The 24838-nt window shown below is 33.2% G+C and overlaps 1 protein-coding gene across 4 annotated transcripts in view; it reads left to right on the forward strand.

The window, feature by feature from the left end:
• Positions 1–20408, forward strand: part of LOC145303654 (bridge-like lipid transfer protein family member 3B) — a 305183-nt gene extending 284775 nt beyond the window's left edge. For all 4 annotated transcript variants that reach the window (XM_080145223.1, XM_080145224.1, XM_080145226.1 and 1 more), the window contains 3 exons: positions 2776–3035; positions 5595–5700; positions 19127–20408. In XM_080145223.1, the coding sequence (XP_080001349.1) occupies positions 2776–3035; positions 5595–5700; positions 19127–19629 (869 nt within the window). In that variant the 3' untranslated portion in view covers positions 19630–20408. The remainder of the gene's footprint in view (positions 1–2775; positions 3036–5594; positions 5701–19126) is intronic.
• Positions 20409–24838: the final 4430 nt, after the last annotated feature.

Raw genomic sequence — 24838 nt, forward strand, 5'->3', positions numbered from 1 at the left:
TTTTTTACCATGCTGTTTGATTTATTTTTTCAATTTAATTTGTTCCAAAGAAAAGTAAGACAGAAACAGAGTTGCATCTTTTTATTCTTTCTTTCCAAAATATTAATTTTCTCTTTCAAAGAGAAGTTAGTCTGTAGTGGGCGAATACGGTTGCCTCCCATAAAGTACTCTTTTAAGGTGGTTACTGTCACTTCATGGCAGGAATGGGCACTATTTTTTTTTTTTTTTTTATAGTGGTTACTTGCAACTATTGGCAAGGAGCACTCTATTCTTTGTTTTACATTATCCTAATTTGCTGCATTGGTGTAGATATGTTTTTGTACTTATGCTGAATACTGATCATGTTTTTTTGTTTTTTTTTATATAGATATGATCAAGTTAAATTTAACTTTACACGGTATTGTTGGTGTATCAATATGTTAGTTGAAAGTACATAGTAGTTACAAAAAGCTCTCATCTCCCATGTTAAGAATGGTTTTCTAAATAACATTATTTTAGCATGGTCTGTATTCTGCATAAGTACTCATTTGTTAATTGATAAGTGCATGAAGAAAAATATGTAATGTGTACCATATATGAAATATGAACTTTCTTCCTCTACATCTATGCTCTGTACATTTTGCTTTTTGAAAATTACAATTATTTATTTTTTTATTTTACAATTTTTTTTTTAGTTTTGCAAATATTTTTTGTATTTACTTAATAGGTGTTTCAAAAAGTTGCATGGTTTCTATTCTAAAAAACATTTTTATCCTATCAGAAGGGATAACTATTGGTGGTTGGAGAAATCTTTTTTTTTCTTTTGTGGCGTTTACTTACATACTCTTGTGGCTGATTTTAATACGTTCTTAGGGTTGTGGAATTTAGGAAAGTTTTTTTTTTGTACTTTTCTTAAAATAAGTTATTGGAAAGAATAGAAACATTTTAACAATGACTAAAATTTAATTTTCGAGAAAGACTTAATAATTTAAATTTGTTTTAATTTTCAGAAAAGCCTTTTGATAATTAAAATTTGTTTAATTTTCAAATAAGATTTGTATGTTTTGTGTAAAACATGTTGCAATATTTTGGACGTATAATGGGGTTTTTATAAACGATGCTGCTAGGAACTGACAAATCGAATTAATTCACGTTCTGCTACCAACCAATCAGAAGCCAGAATTGCTCCATAAATATTAAACCTTTTCTGTAGCAATTTTGCATGTTTTTTTTCTGTCTCAACACGGTAAGAATATTTTGCTCTGTGGAACTGTCTACTGCAAACCAGTCATCTCTCAAGACTTGTTTAGAACAACGAACCATCGGAAACTGTTCTGAAACTAAACGTGGCTTACACTTCTAAAGGTTATGGACCCAGCGTGCGTCTTTATTTCGATGGATCCAAATCAAAATTCGAATTGTGGCAAGTTAAATTTTTAGGATATCTACGAATCCAAAAGCTACACAAAGTACTTCAAACACAACCTGAAAACAGAAACGACCCTGACTTCATTGAAAAGAACGCAACTGTCTTTGCGGAATTAATACAGTGTTTAGATGACCGAAGTCTATCACTGGTAATGAGAGAAGCCCTGGACGATGGCTGCAAAGCATTGAACATATTGAGAGAGCATTATTTATCGAAAGGAAAACCCAAAATTATTTCTTTATATACTGAACTGATCTCTCTGAAACGAATGGAAGCTGAAACTATTACTGATTATATTATAAAAGCCGAAATGACTCCAAATTCTTTAAAAATGTCTGGTGAAGTTATAAGTGACAGTCTGTTAATTTCCATGGTCCTTAAGGGATTACCGAGTGATTTCAAGTTATTTACCATCGTGATAACCCAGAAAGAAAAACCCATGCCTTTTAGCCAATTCAAGGTAGCACTCAGAAGTTACGAAGAAACTGAAAAAATGATCACAGAAAAAAACGAATCCACAAATATCATGAAATTTAAAAATGCACACATAAAAACACCAAAATTAAATTATACCCATGCCAGGAATAAAAACCGCAACTTTGCCAAAAACAATTTTTCTCCTAAGAAAAGTACAAAAATTATTTGCTATAATTGTGGACGACCTAATCACAAGAGTTTCCAATGTAGATACAGGATTCAAAATGGTGACTCCATTAAAAATGTGGAGAGCTCTGTTAGCGAACATACATTTTTATTTTCGTGTACGTTTAATGCTTCAACAAACAATAATAATTTTCTTGTCGATTGTGGGGCCACGGCACGTGATTACAAAGGAATCTGATTTTATCAATTTTGATCCAGACTGTTTTTTTTCTTTTGCTTCAAGGTCATACGCATTCCCTGTCTATGTGATAAGTTTGTTGTGACCTGTATCCTCCTCTCTCCCTTTTACAGTTATAATTTCAACCCACCACCACTTCTTCCCTCTTTTCCTTCTTCCTCTTCTTTCTCCTCCCCCTTACCTCTCTCTGCTAAACACTGTTGGTTTATTTCTGTTATGTATTTTTTTTGCTTAGTGTCTCATTGTCTTATATATTTTTCTTCTTTGCTGATTAAATATGGTTATTTTAATTTATTTTATTTTTTTAATATCATGTGATTGCTCTCCAGATAAGAACTACTGTGAACTTTCTCCATTATCGATAACTATTGAACATCGCCTGATGATGCCTCCAGTTAGTTATAACTAGTTGACTGAAACATACTCATGAATGTGTAGCGATGCCTAAATGTTTGTATAAAAAAAATAAAAAAGTATGTATGAAATAAACGAATAAATATATGCATTCTTTTTTTGCATATTTTAGGTGTGCAGTATGATTCGGTCCCAATGTCTGATAAGCAGTTTCCAGTCAAACTGAAGTATATGATTGGACCAGGTTTACCTGTCTTGAAATACGATCTGATCGGTCAAGAGCGAGGCTTTCTACACGTCAACCTGGCTGACATGAGACTGACATTCCAAATGTCAACTCTGATCAACCTGGCCGACTTGTTGGAAGATGAATTACCACCTGTATTTATGCCACTTTATATCAACGTTGAAGACCTTACCCTCACCTTACAGGTAAATTATACGAACAATTAAAAAATATTACACAAAATTCACAATTCTGGATTGAAAATATGAAAATGCATTTTCTTTTTCCCATCAAAGAAAAGTCATAAAGACAAAATTGAGGAAAATTATAAATTTAAAAAAATCTTTGGTTTGAACTTTCATAAAATGTTTAATTGTTGAAGAAACAAAAACAAAATGAAAAAGAAATATTGATTACTAATGTTGATTAAAATTTAGAATAATTTTTTTTACATATTTATATAATTTTTTTTTTTTTTTTTTTGCAAAAGTCTTTGACTGTTATTGATGCAGAGTGAAACACCTTATTTTACCCTGACGACCAACTGAGTAAATTTAATTCTTATGCAAAATCATTAACTTTGCAAATTATTTAACCATTTTATTTTTACTTATGTTATCGATCAGATTTTCCAAGCTAGATTTATCTATGCAATGCATCTGACAAACCGATATTGGATTCTGCTTGGTCAATTTTTATTTATTGTTGTTGTAACCTGTTCTTCATAATAAAAAAAGAAAAAAAGATTTTATTTGAATATGAATATTTTTGGGTGGAAGACATCTTTGTTGTCTCCAGTAAATTATAAAATGAAGGCCTTTCGAAATACTATCAATTAAGTAGCATATTTTGGTCCCCCGATTTATCGAAGAGGGAGCTACATAGGTCTTTAGTGGCGTCTGTGCGTCTGTTATTCTGGACGATTGCCAGATAACTGTCCATTAGTTTTCCTGAAATTTTGCCATAAATTGTATTTCGATAAATAGATGTGTACAATAAAAAAAATTTTTTTGCAAAAATTCTCATTGCGTCTCCAGGGACTCGAGAGGAAAAAAATGTCCCCAAATGGCCAAAAATGACACGTTTTGCCCCATAACTTTTGATCCATCCATTAGATTTTCTCAAACTTGGCCAAAATGTAGAGCCCATTGTTCTAAATATAAATCCAATATGGGTGACCCTGGCAAAATTCTGGTTCACGTCCCCGGGAATTTTTAGTGCTAAAAACACCACTTTTGTGGCTCTTTTTCATATTTCTCAACAAAAACTTGATATGTCTGACTATATAGTGGTTTTTCACGGTGGTCAACTTAAATATACATGTTTCAAGGCCTGAAACTGCACAGTTATCCATTTTCACTGGGATTCGGTGTCCCCAGGGGCTCAAAAGAGGTCAAAAATGCTCCAAAATGGCCGAAAATGACTTTTGCCCCATAGCGTTTGATCTATCCATTAGATTTTCCTGAAACTTGGCCAAAATGTGGAGGCCATTGTTCTTAATATAAATTTAATAAGGGTGATCCTGGCAAAATTCTGGTTCGCATCCCTCTGGGACTTTTAGGGCTAAAAAGCATGCCATTTTGGAGCTCTTTTTTCATATTACTCAAAAACTTGATATGTATGTCTATATAGTGGTTTTTCATAATGCTGAATTCAAATATCTCTTAAGGCATGAAACTGCACCATTTGTCCATTTTCACTGGGATTCGACGTTCCCAGGAGCTCAAAAGAGGTCACAAATGTCCCAAAATTGCAAAAATTGACACTTTTTACCTCATGACTTTTGCCCCATCCATAAGATTTTTCTGAAACTTGGTGAAAATGTGAAGGCAGGGTTGGCCCTTCACACTTCTTACATTCATCATTTCTTTACTATTTTTATGGCGTCATCTCATATGCAGCATCAGAGGGGGACCACGCACATGCAGCTTTTTTTCTTTTTTTGGTTTTTTTTTAAAGAACACAAAGAAATGAAAAATTATGCATTCAAGGGGGCTCAGTTTCTTATGAAACTATAATTTTAAATTATTTACTTGCTTGAAATTCTGAAAAGATGTTGGTCTTTTTGGATCAGTTCAAAAACCAAATAATGGATTATTTCTCAAATTTTGAGTTTGAACTCTGATTTTAGCATTAGGGTTTGTGAAGGGCATCTGTCATTGTCACATCAAGTAAATTCCAGAGAAATAGTAAAAATCATTGAGATTTATTTCATGAGTTATTTAAATTAATTCTCCATTTTTGTTTTTATCATAGATTTTCTAATTTTTACAAATAAAAAACAAGAAAAAAATGTCAATTTTTTATAGGAGGAATTTTTGTGCCTAATTTTCAAAACAAAAAATACAGAAAAATCTTTAAAAAAAACTTTGATGTACGTACCCCTTATCGAACAAAGATATCATATTCCAAAAATCATGTACACCGATCTAGTAGTTTTATTTTTAACTAAGGAAATCAAATTTTATGAGTAAGCAAAATGGAACTCTTGCATTGCCGTCTTGAAAAATATTGAGCTGATAAGTCCACAATAATTCAAACTTGCAAGATCAGCCTTGTAATGTTAACACTAGTACATTAATCACTAAAAATTGTATTTCTTGATAACAAAAAACAAACTATTTGATCAATTTATGTGATTTTTGGAATATGATATTTTCGTTCTGTGACAAGTACATACATCATAAAGATTTTTATGAAATTTAGTTTTTTAAAATAGGTTTAATTCCAAAAAAGCACTGAAATTTCTCATTTAATTTTTGCAGGAGGATCGCCAATTAGAAGGCAGCCCTATGACGCCCCCTCCAACCGTTTTATCTTTACATCAAGCAATTATTGACAGAGGAGCAGATGGAGTCTTTCATATCAGAGGTAAGATGGAATTAATGATTTGAGAAAGTTTAATATTCTTTCACTGCTGATTTTTTTTAAAGGGTCTCCTTTGCTTCTATCAAGAAATTATTTTGTTAAAAAAAATGTTGCATTTGAAACTTTATCTAGTTTTATTTGCAAAATTTAATTCATGAAAATTAGAAAAAAATCTGGTATACCTAACTGCCACCATAAAGTCATTAAAATTCAATCCAATCCTATTTGGTAGAAATAAAATTTTTCTTGTGCCTGACTTGTTCACCGAATTATAACTGGTGCTACCAGATCAGGCTGTCTTTTGACTTCCTGAGACGAAATGCACCTACATTGATGTTTTTTGTTTTCTGATCTTTTTTGTAAAACTTAATTTTGTTCTGCAAAACCAAAAACAAAAACAACAGCCCCCCTCCCTCCCCTTTTCTATCTCCCCCCCCACTCCCAGACCCTGTTGGTGGAGTATCAGAATACACCGACTGCCCCCCTGCAGAGAGTAAAAGTCCCTCAATGGGGCCACCTGTTGGCCGTAGGTGGTGACCCGTAATGCCTTAGAACGGGATCCTGGTGGCTGAGCAACTCACGACCTTGGAACCAAATGGCCGTGATTTAGCAACACTCCACTTTGGCCTTTACTTCGGCTAGACGGGCGGTCAGGCAGGCAGGCTCAACCCGACCAACCGGCTAGTCATGACAGTCCCTAATAATAGTAAACCCTCATAAAGAGAAACACAAACACATTATACTCATATAAAAAATTTAAAAAAAAACACACACACACTACCATTAGAACGCGATGGCAAGGGCCAATCAGATGGTAAAAACTGATGCTATTGACAACTAACCCTTTCTACACCTTGCTGGGTCCAAGGAAATGAAAAAAATCGTCATAAACAGCTACACTCACTGTTTGAGTATATCATCATTGTATCTCTGAGATGCTTGGACGAATGGGTTTCCCCCCAACCATCTCCCAATTTAGGGTTTTGAGGAGGGTGGGGAGCAAGGATGATGAAAAAAACAAAAAATATTCTATGGCTTCCAAAAAAATTAAAAGGCCCCATCCAGAAAGCGATGAAGATGAAAACACAAACTTTCCGGAGTATATAATCTTGGAATCGCAAGATAACACACAAATAACAAAAATGTCCCCATTCAAAATCGAAAGAATTATCAACAAAAATCTGAACACAAAACAAATTAAAAAACGGAACTTTACTCATACAAGTATCTACTAAAAGTAGTGCCGAAGAAATTTTAACATGGACAAAGTTCCATGATATAAACATCAAAGCCTACCCTCACAAAACCCTCAACACCTCAAAGGGAGTCATCAGATGTCCAGAACTAAACACCTGCTCTCTAGATGAAATAAAAACAAACCTAAAAAATCAAAAAGTTATAGATACAAAAAGAATTACAATAAAAAGAAACGAACAAACAATTAACACCAACACATACATATTAACTTTCAATACTCCTACTCCACCAACTGAACTCAAGATTGGATATATTAACATTAAAGTAGAAACATATATCCCCAGACCACTTCACTGCCTAAACTGCCAAAAATTTGGCCACTTCAAAGAATACTGCACCAGGAAAGCAGTATGTCCAAAGTGTAGCAGTAACGAACACCAGGAAACAGAATGCCAAGGAAATATAAAATGCCCAAACTGTGGAGAGAACCATCCAGCATACTCATCGCTCTGCCAAAACTGGATCAAAGAAAAAAAAAAATAAATGAACTCAAATATACTAAAAACATAAGTTTTACTGAAGCCAGGAAAATTATTGAAACAGCCACCACAACAGAACCAACTAGATCATATGCAGGTGCAACCAAAAATCAATTAAAAACAATAGAAAAAACTGAACTAAAGGAAATCTCTACCCTCATAAAATCACTTTGTGAACTAGTTGAGACATTGAGGGCCACCTTACGGTAACTGTCATCAACTCCAGCTGTACTTGGAAATAACTACCAAACAATTGAGAGTAAAATCTCACCAGATCCAAAAAACCAAACACAATCCCCTAACAAAAAACCCACACAAACTGAAAACATCCCAAAATCAAAAGAACACTCGCCTAGTACCCTCCGCAAAGGAACCAGAAAAGAAGAAAACCAAACAGTAGACATTCAAAATAGATTCCAAATTCTAGGAAAAATGGAAACCGAAAACACCCTGGAAAAAAAAAGAAACCAAACACAAGCAATCAAGAGCAAAAAAATGATAAAGATTCTCCAAAAACATCCGAACAGACAAGAACAATAAATGGGAAAAATTCCTCGAAGAAAACCAGCCCCACAAAAACCAAACCACGATCTCGCTCAACATCTAAAACCAGAGATAAATCAAGCATAAAAGCTAACAAACCAATTGAACACAAAGAACCAGAAGCTATGGAAACAGAAACCGAATTTACCAATGATAAAAAGCTCACAAATGCTCAAACGCATATGAAACAGTCCAATGATTCAAATACAAGAACTACAGACCAAAATAAATTTAAAACCTCCTTGGAAACAATGGAAATAGAAGACAAAACTTCTAAACCCCCATAAAAAAGAAAACACCCCTATTCCCAAGACAAAAGGAAATCAAATACATAAAATCTGAACTATGGCCAACAAAATAATCCAATGGAATTGCAGAGGTATAAAAGCCAACCGGAATGAATTACTTCTACTGATATCCGATCTATGTCCCACAATAATATGCCTACAAGAAACCTTTTTAAAACCATCTGAAAATATCAATCTCCAAAGTTTTACTGAATACAACTATACAACAAATAACCCAAATAGAGCTTCAGGAGGAACATCCATTCTCATTAACAAAAACACGGCACAAAGCCAAATAAATCTACAAACTAACTTACAGGCAATTGCTGTCACAGCCACCCTACATAAAACGGTCACAATTTGCTCCATTTATCTGCCTCCAAACGACCCCATAGATGAAACTGAAATAGAAAAACTCATCAACCAACTCCCTCGCCTTCTTATTATTAGGCGATTTTAATAGTCATAATGTTAGTTGGGGATGCTCAAACACGGATAGAAAAGGAATCACTATAGAAAATATTATCAACAACAACAATCTATGCATATACAACAACAAAAAACCAACCTTTATTCACTCCGCTACAAATTCGTCCTCAGCAATTGACCTCTCTATAACAGTGCATATAGATACCTGTGGAAGTGACCACTTCCCAATAACTTTAGAACATTTTGGTCCTGAAATAATTTCAAAAATTCCTCGCTGGAACCTTAAAAAAGCGAACTGGAATAAATTCAAATTACTATGCAAACACAAACTCCTACCTGAAAAATGTGAGAAAGACCCAATCACTCACTTTACAGATACCATTATCTCAATAGCAGAAGAATATATTCCTAAAACAAAATCATCAACCAAGTATAATCGTCCCTGGTTTAATAATGACTGTAAAAAGGCTATCAGGCTACGATGTGCTGCATTAAAAAAATTCAACAACCAACCAACTACTCAGAATTTAAACAACTTTAAAATATGCAGGGCTAAAGCACGCCGAACAATAAACGAAGCCAAAAGGGAATCATGGAAGAATTTTGTGTCTAAAATCAATAACACCACCAAAGACAAAACTGTATGGAATATGATTCAGAAAATATCAGGAAAAAACACCAGTCCCCCTGTCAACCACCTCTGTGTAAACAATAGTAAAATAACAAAAAAAAGAGGACATGGCAAACCTGCTTGCAGATACTATTGCAAATAATTCATCTTCTAAAAATTACGATAAAAAATTCCAGATCATTAAACAGGAATCAGAAAAAACCAAACTGAACTTTAAAAGTAATAATGAGGAAGAATACAACAAACCTTTTACCATCCATGAACTAAAGGATACATTAAAAAAATCCAACAACTCGGCTGAGGGACCTGATGAGATAACGTATGAATTTATAAAACAACTACCAGATGAACCATTAAAGTATTTACTTTCTATTTATAATGACATCTGGCTCAATGGCAATCTTCCAGCCATATGGAAACAAGCCACAGTCATTCCTATACCAAAACCAGGAAAGGATGCATCTGACCCCTCCAATTATCGCCCCATAGCTCTAACAAGCTGCGTGTGTAAGATCATGGAGAGAATGGTCAACACCAGATTAATTTGGTTTCTGGAAACAAATAAAATAATAACTAATTTTCAGTGTGGCTTCCGAAAACATTGTAGCACAACAGACCATTTAATTCGTTTAGAAACTTTCATCAGAAATTCATTTATACAAAAAAAGCATATGACTGCTATTTTCTTTGATCTTGAAAAGGCGTACGATACCACATGGAGGTATGGCATCATGAAAGATCTTAAAGAAGCTGGAGTGAAAGGAAGACTACCCATCTTCATCAACAACTTCATTAATAATAGACTATTCAATGTCTGTGTAGGAACGTGCCTATCGGACATCAAGGAACAGGAAACGGAAGTTCCACAGGGAAGTATTTTGTCGGTAACACTATTCAGCCTAAAAATTAACAGTATTGTTGGATGCATAAACCAAGGCGTGGATTGCTCTCTATATGTTGATGATTTTTTAATTGCATATAGCTCAAGACATATCCATATAATTGAGCGTCAACTTCAACAATGCATTGACAAAATAAAAAAATGGACAACTAAGAATGGCTTCAAATTTTTCATTAACAAAACAAAATGTATGCACTTTTGTCAACTAAGAAAACTGCACCCAGATCCTCTTTTAAAACTAAATGATATTCCGATTCCTGTTGTAAATGAACATAAATTCTTAGGGTTAATACTAGACAAAAACTTACATTCATCCCTCATATAAAACATCTTAAAAATAAATGTAATAAAACCCTACAGCTAATGCGGGTCATTGCCCACATAGATTGGGGAGTGGACAGACAAACCCTATTAAAGTTATATAGGTCACTAGTGCGATCGAAACTAGACTATGGTAGCTTCATTTACGGTGCCACCAGAAAGTCGTATATAAAGATATTGGACACCGTTCAACATCAGGGCCTCAGGCTTGCGCTGGGAGCCTTCCGAACTTCCTCCATCGATAGTCTCTATGCAGAAGCCAATGAACCCCCATTATCAATTCGACGCGACAAACTAGCCTTGCAATACTTGACCAAAATCCTCTCTTGCCCAGACAATCCTGCTTACGACTGCATTGCAAACTCACTAGATTACTCGCTCTATGATAGAGAAAAATCACAACCAACAAATCCAACCTCTAACTGTACCTTCAATCAAAATTACCAAAATCTATATGACCAAAAAGTAAAAGCTATAAAACCTTTTGGGCTCCGTACAAAACCACTAGTAGAAGATGCAGGTATCACAATCACCAATATCCATAATGTCAACCAACTAAGCCTTCCACCCTGGCTACTAAAACAACCTGAAATCATCCTTGAATTAAATAACCTCCCAAAAAATCAAAGCCATCCACTAACCTATCAAGAAAAACTCCTTATCATTCAGGAAAAATACCCAAACCATCAGCACATATACACAGATGGGTCCAAAGACAGCAACAAAACCGGATGCGGAGTCGTATCCACTAACATTACCTTACAGAAGCGACTACCAGACCATGCCTCAATTTTTAGTGCCGAAGCCACAGCCTATGGCACTAGATCTCATCACTGACCTTACCCACAACAATTTTATAATTTTTTCAGACTCCCTATCGGTACTCGAATCCTTAAAGAATAAAAATTTAAATAACCCACTACTCATCAAACTGCTAAAAAAAATACACACTCTCTCACAAAACAAAAGTATCAAATTCTGCTGGATCCCCAGTCATTCTGGAATTCAAGGCAATGAAAAAGCTGACATAGCTGCCAAAAATGCTTTAAAACTCCCTAAAAGCAATATAAAAATTCCACATTCTGACTACAAACAACAAATAAATAATCTCATTATGAAGAAATGGCAAGAAAGATGGAATAACTGTCCAAATAATAAACTTTTCAAGATCAAACCCACAATAGAAGAACGATTACCAGATGCCAGAAGATCACATAGAGAGGAAGTGATTTTGTCCTGTATTCGCATAGGACATACGCACATAACCCACTCCTTCCTGCTAAAAAAAAAGAAGACCCTCCAGAATGTTTTGCATGCCAAGAACCTTTTACAGTAAAACACTTTCTTTTGGATTGTGGCGATCTCGCGCATATCCGACAAAATTATTACCATGTCAACAATATGAAAGAACTATTTAAAAAAATAAACTCCAACAAAATACTAACATTTCTGAAAAAAGTAAATCTATATAAAAGAATATAACTTTAATTCAATCCAACTTTACACCCCCCCCCAAAAAAAAAGGAAGGAAGCACATCACCTAATGATACAAAAAGTATGATTTGACTCACTGATTAAATTAAAATATCTATTCCAAAAACAAAAAACTGGAACTCGGCATTAAATAACCAAAAAAAAAAAAAAAAAGGTTGATATGCCGTAAAACCAAACCAAACCAAACTGAATTACAATCCTTAATGTCAAACAATCTTTGTTTTATCGCTGTCCAATAATATACTCAAAATGTGTACCTCTGTGTTGCCTGTGATGGTCGCTATAGGAATCATTTGGGGATTCTGTGATAGCATCTTTGAAATAATTTAAAGATATAAATCACTGGATTAAAGTCAAATGATTGAAACCCATTCACAATCGCAGCTGTTACTTCAGTCGTTCCAAGTTTGATGGAGAACTAGCCTAGGTGCCCGGCATTGCCTGGGTGTTTGGAGGTATGTTGAGCAAAAAAAAAAAAAAGTGGCAGTAGGTAGGCAGGCAGGCTGGAACCTATACTGTGAAGGAGGAAGAGAACATTAAAAAAAAAAAAGTGACATCTTTGCCGTTGCGTCCGTTGCCAAACAAGAAGTGGCGAAGGTTTAAATTAAGGTTAGTCAATTGAAAAGAGAGGATGACTTGTATGTAATTTCAAACTGAACTTTTTATGTTTAATCCATAGCGTAGAGTGTTCTTGTTCTATCAACCATGACCGAGTAAAAATGTTAAGTAATTATGGCCTGTAGTGAGGATTGAACCTTTAATCTCCAGAAGACTGTCATCACTTAAAACTGATTACACTTAATGCCTTTATCTGTTGCGCCACGTCTATGGCAATGATAGCTAGGGAAAAAATTAAAATTATTTAATACTTCTATCCAATCATGGCTGATAACGAGAGCAAAAATTTTTTTCAAAATGCAAATCTGTTTCTGTAATGAAAAAACAAAACAATTTGTCCAAATATTTAACAGTAATGTTGTATAGCTGTGTGTGTGTGTATATTAACAATGTGTGTGTGTGTGTGCATATTAATGTGTGTGTATTAACAATGTGTGTGTGTGTATTAACAATGTGTGTGTGTGTGTGTATATTAATGTGTGTGTATTAACAATGTGTGTGTGTGTGTATTAACAATGTGTGTGTATTAACAATACACATGAAAAAATTGAAATGGCTTAACATATTTCAGTAATGGCATACATAGAAATAGCTTGATAAGCTAGGAAAGAATCTTTTTAAATTTTTAAAATCTGATTAAAATTAAGGAAGTTCTGAGTATTTTTTGTGCTTTACACATTTGGATATTTTCCCCCTTTTTGAGACCATATGTGTTTTATCACATTTTTTGCACTACTTTTTCAGTAAAAATGCTACATCTTTGTTAAAACACAAGATTAAGCAATGAAATTTGCTATGTAAGTGTATTTCTGTGCAAGGGACCAGGATATGCTACTGAAAATCTCCAGGAATGAATGGTTTCCAAATAATCTGCAGTAAATGCACATAAATATGCTGCAATTCCTTAAAAATACCATGTATCCATTAAAAGAAAAGAAGTTAGAGAACTCAAAGCTGAATTGTAATGCATTTTATGTACAAAAAACTGAAATCTAAATCTAGGACTGTTTAAAAATGAATATATTGCAATATTTCTTTGCTATTAATCTACATTAATACCTTCCATTACCCCTCCCCATCTGACCGCTTCTCCAAAATGTGATTCTAACTTTATAGACAATTACGTGAGAACACTTTAAAAAAACTTTAATGAAAGATAAACAAAAATTATTTTAGAATTTAATGTAAAATGATTTATCATTTTGAACCATTCCAGCATTTTAAGGTAGTTAACCCATTTTTTTTCTATGGTAGATAAATCCTGAGAGTTTTTTTGTTTTTTTTCTAAAAGGCGATTATATGTGGTTTTAAGAGGGTCTTTGTACAATTATGAGAAGGTGGAGAGATTGCCACTCTAACTTTGGGTTAATGATAGGGCTAAGGGAAATTATATGTCCTGAAGACTTGATAGAAACAAAACAAAAACAATTTTAAAACTTAGTGGGGGGGGGGTTGATTTCACATAAATTTAATGTAAAATAATTCACCATTTCGAAACCATTCTAGCATTTTAGGATAGTTGACCAATTTATTTTTTATGAGAGATTAATCATGTGCACTTTTCTTTTAAGGAAAAGTCTTTTTGACGCTTACCGAGGAATTTTGTTTGGTCGGAAGCTCTGCCACTCTGATAGTGTTATTGTCAGGGCTATGATTTTAGGAGGAGCCTTGCTACTTGTATCTAAGGTTGGACATAAGATTAAGCGAGTTTCTTTTTTTTTGTTGTTTTGTTAAGAGTGTTTGACATCTATCGTGAAACTTTACAAGAATTATGACAGACAGACAAAAATAAATGTTATTTAAAACAAGTGACGTCACAAACAGAAAACATGACCTTGGAAAAGGTACAAAGTATTTAAATATTTGCAAAAAAAAGAACGGTACTTCTACAGTTTATTGCTGAAAATGCAGATATCATTTTTTTTTGGGGGGGGGGGCACCTGTCATTAAAATCAGAGGGAGAAATCAGTATTTTAAACTATGGCTGAAGTAGGAAATAAATAACAAAAAAATTAAACTAGATATTAATTACTTTTGGAAAGAAGTACGAAAAAAAAAGTAAATAAAGAAAGTGAAAGAGAACATATATCCGTAATATTTTAATTGGAAATGTTTTGATTTAATTAATGAAAACTGGAAAGTTTTTCATGAAACGTATATATATTTTTATTATTAAAAACAGGAAATGAAAATGTCATAGTCATAATTGTTTAAACTGGGCGAGCACCATTGAAAACCAAAACAGTTAATGCATAAAAATATCTAAAAATATAATTGTAAAGATATTAAAAAGTCTGCATAGGAAAACAATTTTAATAAAACAATTTTAATAAAACAATTTTGTAATCTTTTTTGTTATTTATTTCCTGCTTTGGTCATAGCTAAAAATACTGATTTCTCCCTCTGATTTTAACGACAGGTGCCTGAAAAAAAATGGTGTCTCCATTTTCGGCAATAAACTGTAAAAGTACAAAAACGTTTTTGCCAAAGTTGACAAATTGATCACAAATTTTGAATGAATTTGATTTTTATTTTTAATTACATTTCGTATTTTCTACCGTTTTTGTTCCTTAACTGAGCACCGCCGACAAATATTTAAATATCGATTTTGCATTTTTTTTTTTTTTTTTTTTTTTTTTTTTAATCAGGTAGATTAGTTTCCATTCAATAATAATCTGCTGAAAACATAAAAAAGACGAAAATTAAATATAAAAGGGTTGTAGCGCTTGTACACGTGAACCAAAAATAAAAATATTTCACATCTTCTGTTGTTCTAAATGAAACAATATTTTTAGATGTGACTACTATCCAAATTTTTAAAATATTTATATGGTTGATAACAAAATAGCTCTAACTAAATATGTAAGAAATTTTTTTTATAACCAGATTTTCGATTTAAAAAAAAAAATCGATCTGGAATAAAAATCAACAACAAAAAAAACGTCTGTTTACACCATGCTATTGCTGCCGCTACTGATGATGATGCTATTACTAATATTACATCAGTCTACATTCAAACTAAAAACGATTTTTCTCTGGATATCATGTTTTTAAATTGCTGCATACCACAAGACAAAACAATATACATTCATTCTTTCAATGGAGAACGAAAAAACGAGTGGTCAAATATATTTCGGACACCTGAAACTATTAAAATTGACATCTCTTTTGGCTAGTTTCCAAATTAAAAAAAAAAAAAATTCTTAATACAAACACAGTACGGACATTTACAAATCGATGGGGGTCGTTACAAAAATCTTACCAAAAATGCTGTTTTATAACATTTTTATCACTTTATTTGCCTAAAACTTAAAAAAAATATAATGTACATTATTATTAATTCATCTGAAAGTATATTCATTTCTGAACAAAACGGTGGTATTTTGAAGACTTGGAGTGCTTTGGTTTTTAAAATATGACTGTTGAAATTTGATTATCCAAAGGGTTTTATCGTCCATGTGTATTGATATTTATATATATACTAGCGGGGGGTACCCAGCATTGCCCGGGTGTTTGGAGGTGTGTGTGGTTTGGGGTAAATCAAAACTCCGGGGGGGGGGTAAAGTAAAAAAAAAAAAATGTTTTGGTAGGTAAGTATGAGGATCGAACCCGAACCCTTGCGGCAAAGTTGGAAATTAAAGTGTGAAAAAAAAAAAAAAAAGTGCAACGCTAACCATTGGGCCACCGCGACATACTAATGAAAACATATTTGAATTTATTTAACTATTTAGAATTGGCAGGTGCACGTTTAAATGAGTTAATGAGGTCAACTTTGACTGTAGGACAGTATTTTATTTACTGCGTGAACGCTTTTTTTATCTTTATTTTCCAAGATGTTGGGGGGGGGGCAGCTCCCCATAACAAGGAGATTGTCCAAATTGAATAGCAATTGTCTGATATAAGGAAAATATTTCCACATTGATCAAATCTGATTGCTTTCGGACATTTCCGGCGATTGTGACCGGAAAAATACCGCCAGAATTAGTACTGCTTTTATTATACGAAAAAGCCTAATCCATATGCGGCGAGCGAAAAATGTTGAATATTTATCTTTAAGTCGAGCAAATTAAATAGACAGGCGACCTCCATTAACTCGTAGATATTATGATTTCTATGTGATATAAAAAGTTTTAAGAAGTTGTGAGCCGACCGACCGCTTCTTGAAAAAAAGCCTTTTACAGACATACACAAATAGAAATATAACAGAAAAGTAATTATTTTTCTGTTCCAGTTTCAATTAAAAAAAATTTTTATATCTATCTAGTTAGATAGATACATAGATAGGTAGAATATTCAAATGTTCTACCGACTAATATATATATATATATATATATCCTTTTTAAATAAAGGAAAATGTTGATTCTTTAGTCAGTATAAAATTCTGAATTTATTATACAAAATGTTAGATTAGTGCTACTATTAATATAGAAATGTGTGGAGGACACCAGAGCAGTTTTGTTGCTGGTTATAGACTGGGTCCCACTTTGTAGGCTGCATTGTGACACTGATTATTGAGAAGGTTTCCTGTTCGATTACTAGAGGGTCGAAGGTTGTCATTTATATTTCAGTCAGTGTAATAAAACAATCAACAATAAAGCATGTTACGAGTACATTTTAGAAGAACATTAAAATGAAGGACGCTAAAGCAGTTACTTATACACATATGTACAGAGATTATTTATTTACACAAAGAAGTATTGAACAATACAGAATGTGTTTGCGTACACACGTGTGTGTGTACTTAGAAGAATTTTTGTGAATGTAACTAGTGTGCATGTAGTAAAATGGTCGTTGAGTTCATTGTGTATACACGTACAGAGTTAGAATGTTCTTTGTGCATACATGTGGCTGGATGTTTGCATGTGTGATCACAAGAGTTCATACTGCATGTGCGAGTTAGTGTATTCATTCTTACCTTGAGAAAGGTAGACGCCCTGTCGAGGCGTGGAAATGAGTGTTCGCATGGACAGTCACATGAGGAAGAGAAATAGAGAGAGAAACAGAAGTAGAGAATGCCACCTGTTGGGAAAACGAGAAATTACAACAAGGACAGGTAACTAGTGCGTATTGAAGGTGTGTATGCATGTGTATGATTTGAGTAAACACATATCAAATCAAAAAGGCATGTGCCCATAAATGAAATACTTTAGAGTAAAATCTGCTTCATAAATTGCTGAACAAAGTGTTTGATGGCATGAAACGTGGGGAGGGGGGGACAGTTATCTGATTTACGCTTCTACACCATAACTTGATGTTATCAGATCAAACTGTCTGAAGATAATAGCTTCCTGGCCTAAAAAGCACCACACATTGTTATTACTTTTTTCATTTCCCTTTGCAAAATTAAATCATGTCCTGAAAAAGCAAAAAAAAACAACCAAACTAAACACTATGGTTAAATATTTAAAGCGATGAAAAACATTTTGCAAAAAAAATCAAATTAGATATTAAAAAACACGAAAATGGTTGATGTGCCAAAAAACAACTTAATCTAAATGCGAGTAAAACTTTTCTTTCCCCCGATATACTTTAAATAACACAAAATACATGTTACAATATACTTTAGTTCTGGAATTGAGATATATTTGAAAAAGTTCTGTTTTAGTTGTTCTAATTAGCCATAATTCATAATTAACTGAAGAAGTCACTTATTTTTCCGTATATTTCTCTTGCCTCCTATCACTCTGTTGATTCAACCACTCTTTAATAGTTTTTAACATTACTGTGAGAGTGACTCTTACTCTCCAACTAACTTACATAGTGATTTCGTATATACCATATTCACATGTAAATTAGACAGCATAATAATAGGTTGCTTGATTTTCATAAGGAATATAGAAGTAAAAATACTTATTTTTGGTTATGGAAAAAAATTTTGTACTGGTGCATTGTCTGAATCGTTTCTGTTGAATATTACAAACTGGATTTCTCGTAAATATCTGGTATGGCTGGATCAACAATGGCGAGTACTTATATATCTAAGTTACCACGCTGAAATAATAATGTTATTTAGAAAGTCATTCTTAACCCAGGGAGGGTGTTTTGTAACTATTCTGTACTTTCACCTAACAATTTAAACAAATATCACAAAAATTGAATTTAACTTGAAAATACTATTTTAAAAAAAAACCCATAAAAAACAATTTTAATGGGTTTCTAAGTGTTTTTAATGATGCTCAACATATTCGGACAGTGACCTCAGGTGTCAGTCGAGACCGACTGGACATTGAGAAGTCTGGTTTGTAATATACACAATTACAGATTTCTGATGTGTACAATGCACTAGCAGCAGAAAAATAATTTTCTAATGGATAAATCAATTTGACTTTTTGAATGCAATAATAGTGGAACAAATTGTGAAAGTCATTGTGCCGTAATAAAGTTTAGTTCGTTATCGTTTAATGTTGATGGAAGTTTGTCATCATTTTCTGAATAAAATATATATTTTTTTTTAATTTCTTTTTTTCAGGTGCCAATAATGTTTGTGTAAAACGTGAATTTAACGGAAAAGATAACACTGACGAGAAAAAAGATGAGAAAATAGCTGCTTCTCACCGCGCAGCTATTTCAAACAGCAATCGTGTCATGGAACAATTATGGAAGCGAAATGCAGAACTTGAGAAAATGGTTGATGAAATGAAAGCAGAAGCATCCGAGAAACTGGAAAAACTGGAGGCCGATTTGGTCGGTCAGCAGACTGAGAACGAGCAGCTCCGGTGCGTGTCGAACAAATATTTATCCATGTTATCCGATGGCTTCACTGAACGCAAGACACATTTGAGTGCGGAACATGTGGAGTCTATAGAGCAGGAAAATTTGAAGTTACTTGAGAGGATTTCATTTTTGGAAGAAGAAGTGCAAACATCAAATAAAGAGAAGGACTCGTTGCTGGCGACAATGCATTTATTACAAGAGGAATTGTTGGTTTCCGAACAACAAAGATACCAAAATCCACAGAGCCCCAATCAGTGAGAATTAACACCCTTGATTATGAAGTTGAAAAGTGACCTCCCTTCCTTAGAAAGCTGTCTACCAGGACCAATGGTTTGCATATTTTTTTTTCTCAGTGCTTCTATATTATACAAACGAAAAAGATTGAATTTTAAGTGAAACAAATGGTGCCTATATAATTTTTAAGTCTCAAATAGTAACATATCAAAAATTATGAAAAACGATAAGGTAGAAAAATAATTATTAATGAAAAAAAAATTTGTGAAGGAAGCAAAATCACTGTATTACGCTTACTAAAAAAGATGAATTGACAGGGGAGATAATTAAGTTCTGTTGCTTACGTCACGTGATGAACGTAATTCAAAATATCAGACAACATTTATTCCTTGTATAAACTTTATCAAAAACAGTTTTTCATTAATAATTATTTTTTTAAGTTATTGTTTTCCGTAATTTTTGGATATGTTAGTATTTGCGAAATAGCAATTACGTAGGTATCATTTCTTTTATTTGAAATTCAATATTTTTTCATTTGTATAATATAGAAGCTCCTTTTTCTCTGTTAAAAAAACAATGGGACCGAAAAAAAACAATGGGACCGGAAAAAAAAAATGAGATAGTGCTTGCCAAGTCATGCTTATCTCTTTTGAGATAAGGACTCTTTCTTGTGAGAAAGTCTATGATTATTTGAGATGCACATTTTAGCTTTTGATGAAATTTAATAATGAAAGAAGAAAAAAAAGAAAAAGCATTTATTTCATTAATGGATTAGAGTTTTAAAATATATATTTTGGATGTTATTTTGGTGTTTTCTCTTGAATCCATTAAAAGGAAAGAATTTTTTGTTTTGATAATTAAAAACAATTCTTACAAAAACATGAAAATGAATTCAAAGAAAAATCTTACAGATAAATTCGATACTTAAAAAAAAAAATCAGATTAATTTAAAATTTTATGAAATGAAATCCGCTAAGTTCTCAGCAATTTTTGATATTTTTGGAAAAGCAAAACCTTTTTCTTTTAGGATTTACAGAAAAGAAATTCTTATTTTAGCTTTTTGTTTTTTTAGAGAGGGACTGTTTGTTATATGGGGGTTTGAGTCAAGATGACTTTAAAAAAAGGTTTTGAAATTCATTGACTTCATTTAATGACAATTGGAGATTCTTCAATCGATAAGACTGACTTATTTTTATTTTATTTTTATTTTTTGTAAAAGTGATTTTTATTAAGAGGGTGGGGAGGGGAGCAAGCACATTTTTGTGAAATTTAGCAAACGATACAATTGTGCACAAAGGGAAAAATAAAAAGCAAAGTCGGCTAAAACAATCAACGAGACTGACATTTTGAGGTAGATGAAAAGGGGGTGGTGGGCAGTTATTACCTGGAACGACTTGTTGTTTATGCAGTGAAAGATGAAGGAAAAATATCCACTTTTGTTTTTTAATTTCTTTATTAAACCAAATAAGAGATGAAACAAATCTCTTACTTGTCCAGATGGAAAAAAGAAATTGCGCGCTTAAAGACATCAGAAATGAATTCTAAAATGCATTGCAACTGGTTCTTCAACAAGTTCTTCAGTTCTTTGAGGTTTTTGTCATTTTTTTTTTCTTTTTTTTTTTCAATAATGAAACAGATTTTCAAGAATTCGCTTTCCATAATTCCCCTCCAGATTTATAAATAGAAAAAAAACATTTAAAAAGCAAAAAAAAACAAACAAAAAATTGTGACAGCAAATGATTAAGTTTGAAAGACTTTTGTGTTTTGTTTTCTGTCATTTAATCGTAATGTTTTGTTATAGAGAAGATTAGTATATGTGTGCGTAATTGTTGTTGTAAATACTATACAGATAAGTATTGAGAGAGACCAACGGGGAGAGATGCTGCATCATACAATTATTTATTTTTTGTCTTGATTGGATTTGTATTAAATTCTGTGTACATTTTTCTAAAAAAAATTACATCTGTTTAGATTTTTTTGTGTGTGTGCATGCAGGCAATTGTCTATGTGAATGAAAACATGAAAGAATTTGTTTTCCTTCTTTTCCGATTCCCCTCCAAAAAAAAGTGATGATGAATAGTCTGTGATTTTAGACAAAATAACCTTAACCTGTCCCAAACTCCCTCCCTCACTCTCTCTCTTATTTGTCAGGGTGTGTGTTGGGAGAAGAATTGTCTCTTTGTAAAATGGAGTTAAAACCTTACTTACCTATTACCACTCTTGAATTAATACATTGCAAGTTTATTTGCCCAGACAGAATGACAGTTCAGTGTGTGTGTGTGTGTGTGTTACTCTCCAACAACCATCAGTATTTTCTATTTTCTTTTGAATTATGATTCCACCTTCTTCCTCCCTACAGGCAAGCATGCCAACCCTCTCTCCAACTAAAATTCTATCGTTGGACCATTCTTCCTTTTTACTACGATTCCATCATTTTTACACATGACCTTGTGCCAGTCTAGAAATGAGCTTAGTAAGTAAATGAACATCTTTTTCATGCCTGAAGATCTGTGCAACTTGTTTCGTGAAATCCAATCTCTTCAGAATATTGGATTATCACTGCCTTCAATTTACAATGTAACAAATTCGGAGAGAAAATCAGGAGAGGGGGGGGGGCGGTCTACATCCCCTTTAATTTTTTTTTTTTTTTGTGTGTGAAGCCAAATTTCTCCCAATTTGTAAATAGAAAACCGACACATATATAGGTGACCTTGAAGGGGGAAGAGTACAGATGGGTGCAATGAACCCTGGAAAATCTTATAAAATATGCAGGGTGAGCTTAATTTTTTGGTCCATTTCCTCCATGACAGAAGCACAAGTTCCTCTCCCTCCCCTCCTTATTTGTTACTTCATCCTTCTTCTTCTTGTGTGTTCACTTTGTTAGAACAAAAATGACCAAGAAATTTGTCGTTCAGTTTTTGGCTCAAAACTCTTAAAGAAATGAATTAGAGAAGAAAGAATTTATGATAGAAATATTGTGTGCACTTTTTGGTGCTTATAGCAACCGTCATGACAGCAGTTGTTCAATTAAATGTGATAATAATTCTAGAATAATTTTTAAAATTGATGAATCCTCCCCCTCCCCACTTCATTAAAGAATGCAATTGATTATTTTTTTTGTTTTTGTAGAGTAGAAATCGACTGGTTGCACATTATTGTGTAGGTCTTGGCTGTGCAATATAAATTAAATAAAAAAAATAGATTTTGATTCCCTCCCATGCTCCCACCTCTTCCTTCAAACAGAAAAGCCACACTTGAGTTTTTTTTTTTTGTTTTTTTTTCTCAGTTGGAATTTAGAATGAAAATGTGGGGGTGGAGCTAGATAATCACAAGAAATGAAAGATCTTAAACACTTTGGAAATCCTAAAACTAATTGTGTGCGTGTGTGTGTGTGTGTGTTAGTAGTATGAAAATATACTTGTGGCAAACAAGCTACACAGAAAAGTTTGTATTTCTTTTCAAAGAGAAGAGTCTGAGACTTGTTCCATTAAGAAAGAAATGCAAATGTTTCTGTGTAACTTGTTTGCCATAAGTATATTTTCATAGTACTATTGCTCAGCTCTACTTGTGTATTGAGTTCTGTTGAAGTAAATACTGAAACAAATATATATACACTCTATGATCTAGTAAATGTGTGTGTGTGTGTGTTTATATATATATATATATATATATATATGGCATTAAGATAAATAAACAAATGTGAATTTGTCACACTACGCAAAGAAATGAAAGAAAATCCCACAGGGTATGCAACTTTAAAGTTGTAATTTTTTTTTTTTTTTTTTTTTTTTTTGAAATGGCAAACCTGACAGACTCTTTCTCCTTTGTGCCATTGAATAAATGTTTGCAAACAGCCAGATTTCCTGGCAGTCACAATTGCTGCTGGGAAAACCAGGAAGAAAAAAAAATTGAATAAATATTTTTTAAAATGCATCAAAATGTCTTAATTTTTATAAATATGGAAAAAAAAAAATTGTTTTAGAACTCATTTTATGTTTCATTGATAAGTTTCTACAACAAAACAAAGATTGATTTTGAAGACGTGTAAAAAAGGTAAGTGTTTTCTGTTATATAATTTTTTTTACTTGTTATTATAAAGCCAATATTTTTTTTTTTTTCACAAGGAAATCATCACTTATCAAGGTCTGAGGGCCACTCAAGGATAAGAGAATGAGTGTCAGGTGATTGGTGAGTCAACAGTGGAGATGTCGATAGTGATGGAAATTGGGCAGAATTTGATTATCTAAGGAGGCAACTCAACAAAAATTTGTTTACATTAGGCTTGAAGATAACCATGTTATAATCAGTTGGAAAGTAGGCCCGTGGTACAGAGTTCTACAGACAAGCAGTTCTAGGAAAGAAGTTTTGTTCATGGAATTTTTGTTTAGATTTAGGCACATATACAGAGTGAAGGAAATTGTTGACAGTGGTTGTAGCTAGACACTTTCTTGTGAAAGTTTTGCAGGGGAGGGAGTCACAAAAATTGAAGCTCAGTTGAGTACTTGGCATAAAAATAATAGAGTTGTGATAAACTCGCAACATCTCTTATGTGCGGAAGAGATTACAAGAAGAAGAAAAGAACATCACCTACTAGGTTTTGAAGCCAGTTTTGAACCCTGTCGAGGCTGAAAAGGGTGTTCCGAGCAGTTCCTCCTCAGATGTGGCAACAATACTCCAGTTCTCTGATTCTTTTCTTTAGGATGAGTAACTGGATCATGTTCTTAAAGAAGTAAACACAATTTTATCTTAAAATACACTTTATTCACTTAACAGAAACCTAGATCCACTTTGTTAGCTAACGGGTATTTTTGGCTGGATTATCTGAAGTGAGTGTAAGCAGACTATCCGTTCTGACTTTAAATGAAGATTTTGTCTGAAACGGATTCAACTTCAAATCCTTTCTTTATCACCTGATTACATTAACCAATCAGATCCATCTACTCTCACCTGGGATAACAGGTGAAATAAACAACAAAATGTTGCCTTATGAAGAAATGCTTCCCAGCATCCTGGAAAACTTCATCAGTCTGCTCCGTATTTAAAATTCCGGAGATTGGTCATCTCCCTCTTAGTACAGACCAATCAGTCTCCTATGCATTATGAGTAAGTCGCTGGAATCTGTGATTAACAGAAGTTGTCAACCACCTCAGCAAAAATCACCTGCCTAGTGACATGCAATATGGTTTCCATTCTGGAAGATCTACAGCTGATGTACTAACTGTAATATCACACA

Source organism: Euprymna scolopes, chromosome 19 (genome assembly GCF_053919585.1).
Source record: "Euprymna scolopes isolate OS-2025 chromosome 19, ASM5391958v1, whole genome shotgun sequence".
Classification (NCBI taxonomy): Eukaryota; Metazoa; Mollusca; class Cephalopoda; order Sepiida; family Sepiolidae; genus Euprymna; species Euprymna scolopes.